This window comes from Periplaneta americana, chromosome 6 (assembly GCF_040183065.1).
Source record: "Periplaneta americana isolate PAMFEO1 chromosome 6, P.americana_PAMFEO1_priV1, whole genome shotgun sequence".
In the NCBI taxonomy this organism is placed as follows: domain Eukaryota; kingdom Metazoa; phylum Arthropoda; class Insecta; order Blattodea; family Blattidae; genus Periplaneta; species Periplaneta americana.
Genome location: NC_091122.1, coordinates 37010609 through 37022851, shown reverse-complemented (window position 1 = coordinate 37022851; position 12243 = coordinate 37010609). Strand labels below are relative to the sequence as shown.

The 12243-nt window shown below is 37.9% G+C and overlaps 1 protein-coding gene across 5 annotated transcripts in view; it reads left to right on the top strand.

The window, feature by feature from the left end:
- LOC138701213 (PAX-interacting protein 1-like) overlaps positions 1-12243 on the top strand; it is an 85014-nt gene that overhangs the window by 31726 nt on the left and 41045 nt on the right. For all 5 annotated transcript variants that reach the window (XM_069827877.1, XM_069827878.1, XM_069827880.1 and 2 more), the window contains exons 11-15: positions 1075-1258; positions 2764-3026; positions 5461-5568; positions 7713-7889; positions 9941-10120. In XM_069827877.1, the coding sequence (XP_069683978.1) occupies positions 1075-1258; positions 2764-3026; positions 5461-5568; positions 7713-7889; positions 9941-10120 (912 nt within the window). The remainder of the gene's footprint in view (positions 1-1074; positions 1259-2763; positions 3027-5460; positions 5569-7712; positions 7890-9940; positions 10121-12243) is intronic.

Genomic DNA, 12243 nt, shown 5'->3' with positions numbered 1-12243 from the left:
ATTGCTAATCTGTTGCAGAAATAATTACAAAGCTGTGTTATTTTAATGTGAAGAGAATTTTACATGTTAACATAATCTATTTGCATCAACATTTTAAGTTTAGAATGGAAGCTATTTTGAGGTTTAATAAAAAATAATTTATATTGTGATTTTAATTTAGCACATCTACCTTCCTTAATTGTAGATAGAAAATTTACCGTACCACTCCTATGAAATTAGTGTACGTACAATTGTGTAACTTCGTATCTTAGGAAGTAGATAAATACAGTAATTCAGTACGTACTCTATTGTAGTATTAAAATACAGACAAATTGAATGTGCGGAATATCATACATAACATTATGTTTAATTATAATCTATAATTGCGAATATAGGAATATAAGTTAAATACAGTAAACATAGCCTATAATTTCCATATGGCGTATCATACATGTAATGGCAGGGCATTTGAAACCACTAAAATTGGACAGAAAGGGGCAACTGGTACAGTAAACATAACCTATAAGTTCAACATACCTAAATATCTGTGCGGTGCAACTGAAAATTATTGAATCGTGCATAAAATAAATGTACAAGAATTTCGTGATATTTAATCGAAATAAAGGCAGGTATTACACATACAAACAACGTAATTTTCACACAAAAAATAATATTACACCTTAACTCGCAAGTGAATTATGTCTGAAGTGTATCATAATCATTGTTTTAAATTTTATTAATGCAATTACACTACATTTTAGAGAAATATATGTTACTCTTTATGCATTCCAACTAATTTATATGGTTGAAATGCCGCCCTTCGTGATCGGGATAAGCGAGTTACATGGTCTGCCTTACGGCCTGTATTAGATCACGATGGCAGTGACACAGTCTATTGTTCCTACTACTCACAGCTTTCCAAGCGGCTAGCAACTATCGCGAGAAATGCAAAAAATCATCCCAAGCTTCGTAACTATATATACTAAACTGTGATTATACCATATATGGAATTGTGGATTTATATGTAGCTTGTTTAGAATTTAATGACATAATATAAATTTAGTTCATAATTTAAAGAAGGGACTTTGTGTTTAGGTTTTGGTGCAGCAGCAGAGCCCACTTCGCCAACAACAATTAATAGCTACTGGACAGAGTCCTATAGCACAACAGCAGCCCCCACAGCGAGAACTGGTGGTGACTGGAAGTGCCCCCCAGCAGCTGCAGACAACAGCTGCTGCAGGCACGTGGATTCCTCAGCAGGCTGAGAATGCCAGTCCAGGTATGCCACTTAGAAACACTGTAGTCCAGTTTGCTGCATTTTATGCCATTGTGTTAATTTTGTATTTTCTGTGATTTGAAATTGAAATACGAGGCCTGTCTAAAAAGTATCCGACCTTTAGCCAGAAAAAATATTTCAAATACCTGACAGGGTTGGGACCCTAATCCCCTTGAAAGTAGGCCCCTTGTGCTTGCATACACTTAGCCCACCGATCCTTCCACTGCCGGAAACACCCCTCTGGAAGTCGGTGTTCAGCTCCGTCATGGCGTTCCGCATTATCTCTTCTCTACTCTCAAAACGGGATCCTTTCAGCGGTGTCTTCAATTTTGGAAACAACCAGAAGTCGCAAGGAGCCAGGTCTGGAGAGTAGGGAGGTTGGCGAACGGTTGTAATTCCATGTTTGGTCAAGAAAGTGTGGATCAATTGGGATGAATGTGCGGGGGCGTTGTCGTGATGCAAGTGCCAGTTGTTCACCGTCCACATGTCTGGTCTTTTGCTCCGAACTGCATCACGGAGTCGCCGGAGAACATCGTGATAGTACTCCTTTGTCACCGTTTGTCCTTCTGGTGCATATTCGTGATGCACAATTCCACGGACATCAAAGAAAACAGTCAGCATCACCTTGATTTTGCTTCTCACCTGCCGCGCTTTCTTCGGCCTTGGAGTCGCAGGATGCTTCCATTGCGACGACTGTCTTTTTGTTTCTAGGTCGTACCCGTACACCCATGACTCATCTCCAGTTATCACGGTGTTCAGAAACCCAGGATCAGTGTTGGTGGTGTCCAGAAGGTCCTGTGCAACGCCACGATGGAGGTCTTTTTGTTCCGGGGACAACAACTTGGGCACGAATTTCGCAGCCACTCGGTTCATGTTCAAATCATCGCGCAAAATTGCATGTGCAGAATCTTTACTCACGCCAACCTCTTCGGCAATCTCCCACACGGTCAAACGACGATTTGCTATCACCAAATTTCGCACCCTCTCAACAACAGCTGCACTCCGAGCAGTTTGGGGCCTGCCACAACGCTGCTCACTCTCCGCTGATGTGCGGCCATCTTTGAATCGGTTGAACCACTCCTTAATTTGTGTTACACCCATCGCATCTTCCCCAAACACCTGCTGAATCTTACGAATTGTTTGACTTTGAGAATCACCAAGCTTTTGACAAAATTTGATGCAGTATCTTTGCTCAATTCGTTCAGTCATCTTGCGAGAAAACTAAATCCGACAAACACTTAGAACAGCACCTTACTTGGCGACCACCAGCCAGTGACTGGCACAAGCGAATGCGGTGAAAAAATTCAAGCATGCGCATTACGGTTCCTCCTTCCACCATGCACAGTGGCGCCGCCTTAGAATCACTACTTTGCACGGGAAAATTTAAGGTCGGATACTTTTTAGACAGGCCTTGTATACATTTTGAGATGCATACAGTGTTCAGGAAATAATTGAACATTGAGATTCAGAGGAGTTCTTAGTAATACATAGAAATTACTTTCTCTCAGTTCAACAGACGCAAACAAACCAGCAGCAGCAATTGGCACAGCTGCATCTACAGAGACATCAACAATTGCAGAGACTTCAGCAGCTTCAGTCACAGAGAGAAGCAGCAGCGGCAGCAGCAGCAGCAGCTGCTGCTCAGAAACAGCAGCAGCAACAGCAACAACAGCAAGTTGTTGTTGCAGGACAGAGGATTCAGGTGCAACAGGCACAGCCTCAGACATTACAGCAGCAACCACAGCAGGGTCAGCTACAGTATGCAGCGCAGGTAAGGTTGAGATATTAAATACCATGATGCATAATACAGCGTTAACATTTTGTGGTAGGTAACATCATTTGCTTTTTCTATAGGGTATGCTCTCAGAACATTGTGGGAATTGCAATATTCTCATAGCATGTCCTCAACTTCATCAAAAACTTCGAGTACTTTATGGTATAGGCTCAATAGCGTATTCCATTTCAGTAGTCCACCATTTTCTAAGTCTTGCCAGATCTCTTCGTCCTTTTGGTTTTGAATATCTATTATTGACCATGTATTGTGGGCCCCTATCACCACAGCATTGCGCGTCCTCAGGTTGCAGATAGAGGAGACGGCCTCCAGATATGGAGGGCAGCTGTGAATATATTGAATAAGCAGTCGTGGACAGCCGATAAGGAGTAGTCCTCCAGCTTGGGGGTTGGGCGAAGGGCTAACAGCCCATCACCGTAAAAAACAGCTTGTTACGAATCCATACAATAAGCCTCGGAATTGGACTGATTCTCTGGCATGACCACAGCAAAGGAATAAGGTTATGAGATTTGGTACGTGGAACGTAACTAGTCTTTATAGAACAGGAGGGGTAACATTAGCTCTTTTGTCATCTAGTCTGCTGTTAAAAAATCTGAAAGTTAGAATTTAAAAAACGTTACATTACCAGTTGTTCTGTATGTTGTGAAACTTGGACTCTCACTTTGAGAGAGGAACAGAGATTAAGGGTGTTTGAGTATAAAGTGCTTAGGAAGATATTTGGGGCTAAGAGGGATGAAGTTACAGGAGAATGGAGAAAGTTACACAACACAGAACTGCACGCATTGTATTCCTCACCTGACATAATTAGGAACATTAAATCCAGATGTTTGAGATGGGCAGGGCATGTAGCACGTATGGGCGAATCCAGAAATGCATATAGAGTGTTAGTTGGGAGACTGGAGGGAAAAAGACCTTTGGGAAGGCCGAGACGTAGATGGGAGGATAATATCAAAATGGTTTCGAGGGAGGCGGGATATGATGATAGAGAGTGGATTAATCTTGCACAGGATAGGGACCGATGGTGGGCTTATGTGAGGGCGGCAGTGAACCTGCGGGTTCCTTAAAAGCCATTTGTAAGTAAGTAAGGATTATTGACTATTATTTTCCATTTTCTGCAAATGCTTGGACCATTTCATTCTGTATTCTTTTATTCATGAGTTGAGGGATTTTGCTCCTAATTCAAATCTTATATCCTCATTTTTAATGTAGTTTAGGCATGTGTATCCTTTTACAACTCTTGAAAATTTCATTTTTTTTTTTGTGTAGTCTCTCAACACACTCTTCCATACATTAGTCAGGGGATAGTTATTGTTTTATAGAACTTGGTTGTTTATCTTATCTTATCTTATCTTTTTGTCTAACGTTTTCTTCATAGTGTCATACATTAACTGAAATTTTTACAATTATTTGTTCAGTACGTCTTCTTTTCAGTATGATATATAATTTACTAGGTAATTGAAGTGGAGGTCAGTTTCGAAATATGGTTATCATAATTTTTGTTGGTTAACTTCTGAAGATTTTTTAAAAATTAGTTCTTATCACAAATTGTTTATACTTTTTAATTTCAAGACGAGCCTTTCTAAAAATGTTCAGTGAAACCGTTTTAAGATGACCATGGTTAATTTCAGATGAAAGTGCTCAACTGTAAAGATGTCCTCAAAGGTGGTTGGAGGTTTAAAGTAGAGTGTACTGTATTCTTTAAGATATAGGTCTACTGTTGTATTACTACAGATCAAGCACAACTGATTTACCGTATACATAATTCTTTTTTGGTATGTATTGTTACATAGACATTTTGTTTCATTTTTTGTTGTGTTTAAAACTAGCCCTGGAAACAATCAATACAAAATTTCGTACTATCACAATGATTTACCCATGAACGTGATTAATTGTAGGCACACCATTACTTTCTATCTCTTACAGGCCAATTCGTTACATCAGAGAACAGGAACGAAAATAGTCAATTAAATTTGATTACAGGCATAGGCATGTCATTGTTAGATTTTTCTATTTAGCGAACTCTCTGTCAGAAACTTGAAATTACATATGTGCCCCCCAAGTGCCTTCATGGCATGTTACGGGGATACCTTTACCTTTTACCTCTTAATATGACTAAAAAAGTATCTTTCCTTTTGTGCTTATGCTTAGAAACAATAGCAATATTAGGATATTTGCTTCTTTGAGACGAATATCAACAGTAGCACTTAAGGAAGTTATTAGAGATAAGTAGCATTAGATAAATCTTAATGTCCTTGACCACTTCCTCTTCATTGTGGTTGTTTCTACAGTTCTTGTCCTGACACAATAAACTGATCTTGTTAGTTTTGTTTTAATTCTCAGTCTACTGAATTATATAAATATTATTAAACTGAAAAGATGTGTTGAAGTTTCATTTATCCATAATGTTACTCAGGTTCCTGTGCAGCAACAAATGGTTCAAGGTCCCATGCAATCCCCACTGCAACAGCAACCACAACCACAACCGCAGCCAACAGATGAGGTATCACAAGACCAGTTTCAGGTATGTAATGGTGTAAGCACCTTCTCTCTTCTCAGCTGTCATGTGTACCAGGAATTACGAATGCGAACTTACTATGTGTGTTCTTTCCACGAATTACATTCTCGTGTTTATGTGGCGAAGTTTTAATTCAGTATTCTTTGAGTTTACATATTGTCTCTGATGACGATTTTGACGAGTAAGTAAATATTTTTTGTTTTGTCATAAGCATGAAGTTGTTCATCTCAGTTTTAAATTAATTTATAAGTTACCAATTAAAACATGCTTGTTGTTTAAAGTAAATAAATAATGAAAAAGGGAATGCATAATATTAAGGTAAGCGTTCAGTACATCGTATCGCACGCAACATATATTTTAAGTGCAGTGCATTCACTGTAACGGCTCCACCTCATCACCGCATAGGATTCTCCTATCAGCTGTTTAAAACATGACGTCGTACGATATTGACATTGCTGAGAACAGAGGAGTTCAGGTTAGGTCTATTAATTATGATTGTTAGCGAATAAGATTTGTAATTGCTTCATGCGTCTTAATTGAAAAGGAAGAAACGAAAGAAATATTGGTTACATAATATATATGTAAGAAATGACTTGATTACTGTAATGGGAACGCCTCAAATTATATATTTCTTCGCAATTTTCTACAAGCGAAATAAGTTTTCCATCTGCCATTTTGGCGCGACACTGAACATGGCACAACATAATAGTAGCAGTCGAGCAATTAAAATTTATTTATTAAAGAAGGCCATGATCGCACTCATCGGAAAAGTTGCTCATCCGAGAAACTTGGACGGATTTGCCAAGAGGCGATGCATGTGATACGCTGTAGAGTATGCGGTTACGTAACAATTACAGCAAAGATGGTACTTTTCCGATCCGTGTGATTCGTCCGATGAGTGCGATATGATGTAGTGAACGCTTACCTTAAGAAACTCTTGTGAAAACTATTTAATCAGAAGTGAAACATTTTATATGGGAATCATATGAATGGCAGAACGGAAGATTTATAAAGCTGTATTATAAAATAGAAGGTACTCGTAATTTTCGTACTGAACAAAAATGCACATTTTTGACCTGCTAATCATATAATCACTGTGTGTGAGAGGGAGGAAGAGAGGACTATACTATTATATGTGTGAGAGATGTGAAATATTTTGGAACTGTATTTGAAATATGAAGAGTCCACTGCAAGAATGATGGATGTCACTTTCTTGTCGAAAATGAACCAAGACTGTCATTGCGTAGCTTAAGACATATAGAATGTACATAGAGAGTTATATGTCATTAACACTGATAGTCATTGTCCAGTAATGATCGGAAAATCACAGTTAAGCTTTGAGCGCTAAGCATTTCAAACTTTCAGTTGCTTCTCCTGCAAAATGTACTCCAAATGACATCCATCATTCTTGCAGTGGACTCTTCATATGTTATTGTTGCTGAGTTACACTTTCATATTTTTGCGGATATTGTTAAACTGATGTGTAAACCCGCACATACACTTAGTAAAACCTAAGTTGGTTGTTTGCAGTGCCGTGAAACTGTGCTTAAATTATAGAAATGCCCAGGGAGAGGTAGTGTGGATGAAATCATACTATTTGTGGTGCTATATATCTCGAACGCTACTTGTATACATTCTGATTGCATAAATAACTCTAGGAATACTTGAATTTACAATTAATGGCAGTTATAGGAATAGTATGATGATGATGATGATGATGATGATGATGATGATAATGATGATACATAATAATTGTTGGAAGTTAAAAATAATGTTTTTGAGGTGATAGAAGAGAAAAGATTGAGATGGTATGGACATGTTATGAGAATGTCGGAAGAGAGAATACCAAAGAAAATTTTAACTGGCATCCAGAAGGCAACAGACGAAAAGGAAGACCAAAAGAAAAATGGATTGACTGAGTAAAGAGAAGCATGCATACAGAGGAAGACAATATGGCAGGCACAGATTTTCGGAGAACTAAAATTAAGTTTGGGTGAAGGATAACCATTATTTATGGAAAATTCCTGTTAAAAGTAAAATAATAACAATTATCGTCATTATCATCATCAGTGATAGATCTTCCCTCGGTACTGAGGTTTCTCTTCAACCAAATACAGAAAGAGTTTATATGAAAACCTTTACTTTTACAGACTGTAGTAAGTCAGCAAGCTCAACCACCTTCTCAACACCAGCAACAGCAGCAACCACAACAGCCTCTTGTAGTAAACCCTAAAACTAAAACAGCGTTAGCAAATATGTTGAGCATACGGCTTCAGAGTGGCACTGCCGGTACACCTCATTTGTCTCCACAGCAACCAGGAGCACAGGTAACATACATAAATAGTCATTTCATAAGTCATGGCAACTATAATATTATATCAGCCAATAAAGCTGCAGGAATAGAAATTCACTATATGCGATTGAAGGTCACTGGAATGTGCTTTGCAATACTAGAACCAAATTGGGTCCGGGTACAGGAGGCAATGGGTAAGGGAAATTGAAAGATGCGTAAATAGAAATAATTTTATTATGCACAAAAGGAAACAAAGTACATTACTCACAGCTAACACCCTGCAAAATAATTCCCCAAGGCTTCCACTCATCTTTGCCAATGATGGTGCAGGTGTTGAATACCATCAGATGTGTGTGATTTATCTATTTGTATCACCTCTTGTCGAAGCGCTGTTAAGATGTCCTCCCTGTTTGCAAACCACTTTCCACACAGTGGCTTCTTCAGTTGTGGAATGAGATCAAAGTTACATGGTCTGAGATCAGGCGAGTTGGAAGGATGTTCCAACACACTATAACCCAATGCTTCTCGTAGCTCAGAATGTCACTGACGACTATTTCTGCCACAAAGAACTGCAATTTTCACGTATAACCGCTGTTCAACTTTACTTACATTGATCTTGGAGCACAGCCTCTAACATACTAACGTTTGCATGTGCTGTTAACTAGCCACCAGTGCACACAGATGCATTCTGGCGGTGGCATCCCATACAGTGTACAACAGTTTTCAAATACCAGTATGTATTGAACTAACCACATTTCCGGTTATTCAGAAGATATAACATAGTTGCCATGACTTATGAAATGACGCTCGTAATAAAATCATCCCATTAGCCTAGTTGTCTTGGAAACTGGATATATTGAATTGAAGTATAAATCTACTTTGTATACAAGTGTAAGCTGAATTCTTCTTACTTCACACCAGTTTACTTTGCTTCACAATCGCATTTATTTAATATGGAAATGCATCTCCTTTATATCTAATTTTATGTTGCTTAATAGTTAATAAGGTTAGGTATTTCTAATACTTTTCTTTTTTTTACAATTTTAATCAATCTTCTTAATGTATCCAGCTGTTTGCTGACAACATAAAGTCCACTATAGTCCACTGTAGTCCATTTAGTTGTTGTTTTTCACGAGAAATGAGGGGTATTTTGATCGGTGTTCATTATAGATGCCTGTTGCTAGTAGCCAGAGTTGGGGTGTAATCAATATATATTGCAGGGCTGTGTCTTCTGCAACTGCTACTGATGATTTTAATTTACTTCTTTTGTGGTTTATTCCATAGAATTATTCCAATTCAGAAACAACTAAGTAAACTGAAAGAACTCCAAAAGGAAATAACATTTCATTGGATACCTAGTCATTGTGGTATACCTGGAAACGAGAAAGTCGATAATATTGCAAAACAGGCAACATATTTGCAACCAAGATCTCTTCAAGTGATATCTCTATCCAGTGCTTTTGTTTCAGTAAAGTCTCATTTTACAAACCTGTGGATCAACAATTGGCTCTCTTCTGGCAAAGGAAAAATTTTACAGTCTGTACAAAAGAAACCAAATGACCTGGAAATGTACAAAAACTTGCCCAGACATGTTCAAACATTTTTAACAAGAGCCAGAACAGGTCACATTGTCAATTACAATTTTAAATTGACAGTACAAATGTATACAATTTTAAAATTAATTTCCGATCTTCTACCAGATCATAAAAATAGACATGTTATTGACTGTGGATTTTATTTGTTACAATTAGCTTCAGGTTGACTTCATGAAAAGTGCTGGGGCAAATGATTCTGTTTCACTTTATTTATTACAGTTAAGTAAATTCAGTTAAAGAAATAGAAATAAAATACCTCATAAAATATTATTTACGTGTATTTTTATCTTTTCTTACCATTTTCTTGTGTGCATTGTGTCATTACACAATTCACACTCACACACTCGTGCATGCAGGCACCCATCTACATACACACAATTTTTTCTGTGATGTGATGCATTCTTGTTTATCTGGAAACTTCATGAGACTCCCATTATCTTATGGAAGTGATTTGAAATTGTTAGCTTACCAGTGATCTTGTTGATTGTAGGGGCCTGTTCTAGTCGGCCAACCTGCGACTTCACAAGAAGGCAGTGCTGCAGGTCAGTTGAGACTGATGACAGCTCAGCATCATGCTCAGCAGCATCAGCCACCTCCTGGCATTCTCCAGTCTCCAACTCGACCAGTTGCAGCCTCACATATACCACCTGAACAACTTCTCAATTACCAGGTACCATGTCATATTCAAATTTTCCCTTACCAGATGTAACATTTAAGAAATTAGTTGAAGAGGTGGAAAAATTCAAATACCTGGGAGCAACAGTAACAAATATAAATGATACTCGGAAGGAAATTAAACACAGAATAAATATGGGAAATGCCTGTTATTATTCGGTTGAGAAGCTTTTATCATCCAGTCTGCTGTCAAAAAATGTGAAAGTTAGAATTTATAAAACAGTTATATTACCGGTTGTTCTTTATGGTTGTTAAACTTGGACCCTCACTTTGAGAGAGGAACATAGGTTAAGGATATTTGAGAATAAGATGCTTAGAAAAATATTTGGGGCTAAGAGGGATGAAGTTATAGGAGAATGGAGAAAGTTACACAACACAGAACTGCACGCATCGTATTCTTTGCATGACATAATTAGAAACATTAAATCCAGACATTTGAGATGAGCAGGGCATGTAGCACATATGGGCGAATCCAGAAATGCATATAGAGTGTTAGTTGGGAGGCCGGAGGGAAGGAAACCTTTGGGGAGACCGACATGTAGATGGGAAGATAATATTAAAATGAATTTGAGGGATGTAGGATATGATGGTAGAGAATGGATTAATCTTGCTCAGGTTAGGAACCAATGGTGGGTTTATGTGAGGGAGGCAATGAACCTCTGGGTTCCTTAAAAGCCAGTAAGTAAGTAAGAAGTAGAAGATAATGCATTGTGCTTGTTTTACCTCATACTAATGTGACAGCACTCGGTATCCCCACCCATTAAACTCGAGGTCCAAGTATCTTTTAGTAAATATTTTGTGGTTGTCTCATTACTATGTTACAATATAATTAATTATAATCCACCATTAAGAAAGATTTAATTAACAATAACTTAAACTTAGTAACAAAATAACCAGTAAGGAGACAAACAATAATGTAACAAAATATACTTTTGTACATGAATGTGAGTAGCGATCTATCCCTGCTTGCACTGTCTAGCACTATCACTGATCGTTACAACTCCTCAGGCTTTGCTAGACCGAGACTGTCACTCTGTTTAAGATCCATATTTCACCACACAAAGTACAAATAAAGAAGCAGCGTTCCTTATTAATGACACCATTATTACACCACGTGTTAATATCACGTAACTCGTTACCAGTATCATAAAACATGTCACAAGCCACATTCAACAGCATGAAGCAGAAAAGAAATCGTAACTTCTAATTTCTGTTGATGGCGACTGGTGAAACACTACAGACACGCAGTGTGCCTGAAGAGAATTCAATCCAAATGCCTGGAGACAAACCTGTAATGAGATCAGAATTCTCAACTGTTTTTTACTGTATTAAACTATATTTTTCAGTATTACTTGCCTTAAAGATTAATATAATTAGTATTTCTGTATGTTGATCAGTTCATTGTTTCTCAGTCTGTTTTAGGCCATTATTTTATTTTACTATCCGTGCGTTTTTTTTTTTAAAGCAAGATGTAAAGCGCTGCAGCAAGATCGATCTTTTATTACATTTGCTTCACCGTCACTACAAATCAAAACACCACTTTACGAGTTTGCTGCACGATCCATCATGGTGGAATGTGTGATTTGGTCTTTTCGTCCCTGAAGAAGATGGCAGAGCTAGCCGTCGAAAGCTTGGAAGCTAATCTCCAACTCACCTGGCTGAGAATCCGAGAAGAGTTATTCTACATCAAACGCCGGGAAAGCCTCAAGTCATACAAGTTTATTGTTGTTCAAATGGTCTAATAATAATAATTCCATATCATTATCATGGAAGTGGAAACTATTTAAAAGGTTAAGGTTAAATTTATTACTGCAGTAAGAGAAGCCAATATTAATTGTTCACCATTTTGCAGTCAGCTGACCTAATTGCGTTTTTTTTCGACCCTCATTTTGCTGCAGCAAAGGCATGAAGCTCCTTACTGAAGAGCTTTAAAAAAAAACGCACGGTATCAGTGCTTGTTATTGTGGACAGTATGTGAAATATATTGTGCGTTATTACTCATTATGTATAAATTAACATTTTATCGTCTGTAGCTGCATTTAGATTGGCAATAGGCCATAATTGTTTGGCCAAACACCTGCATAGAATTGGAATATATCAGTCCCCTAACTGTCCATT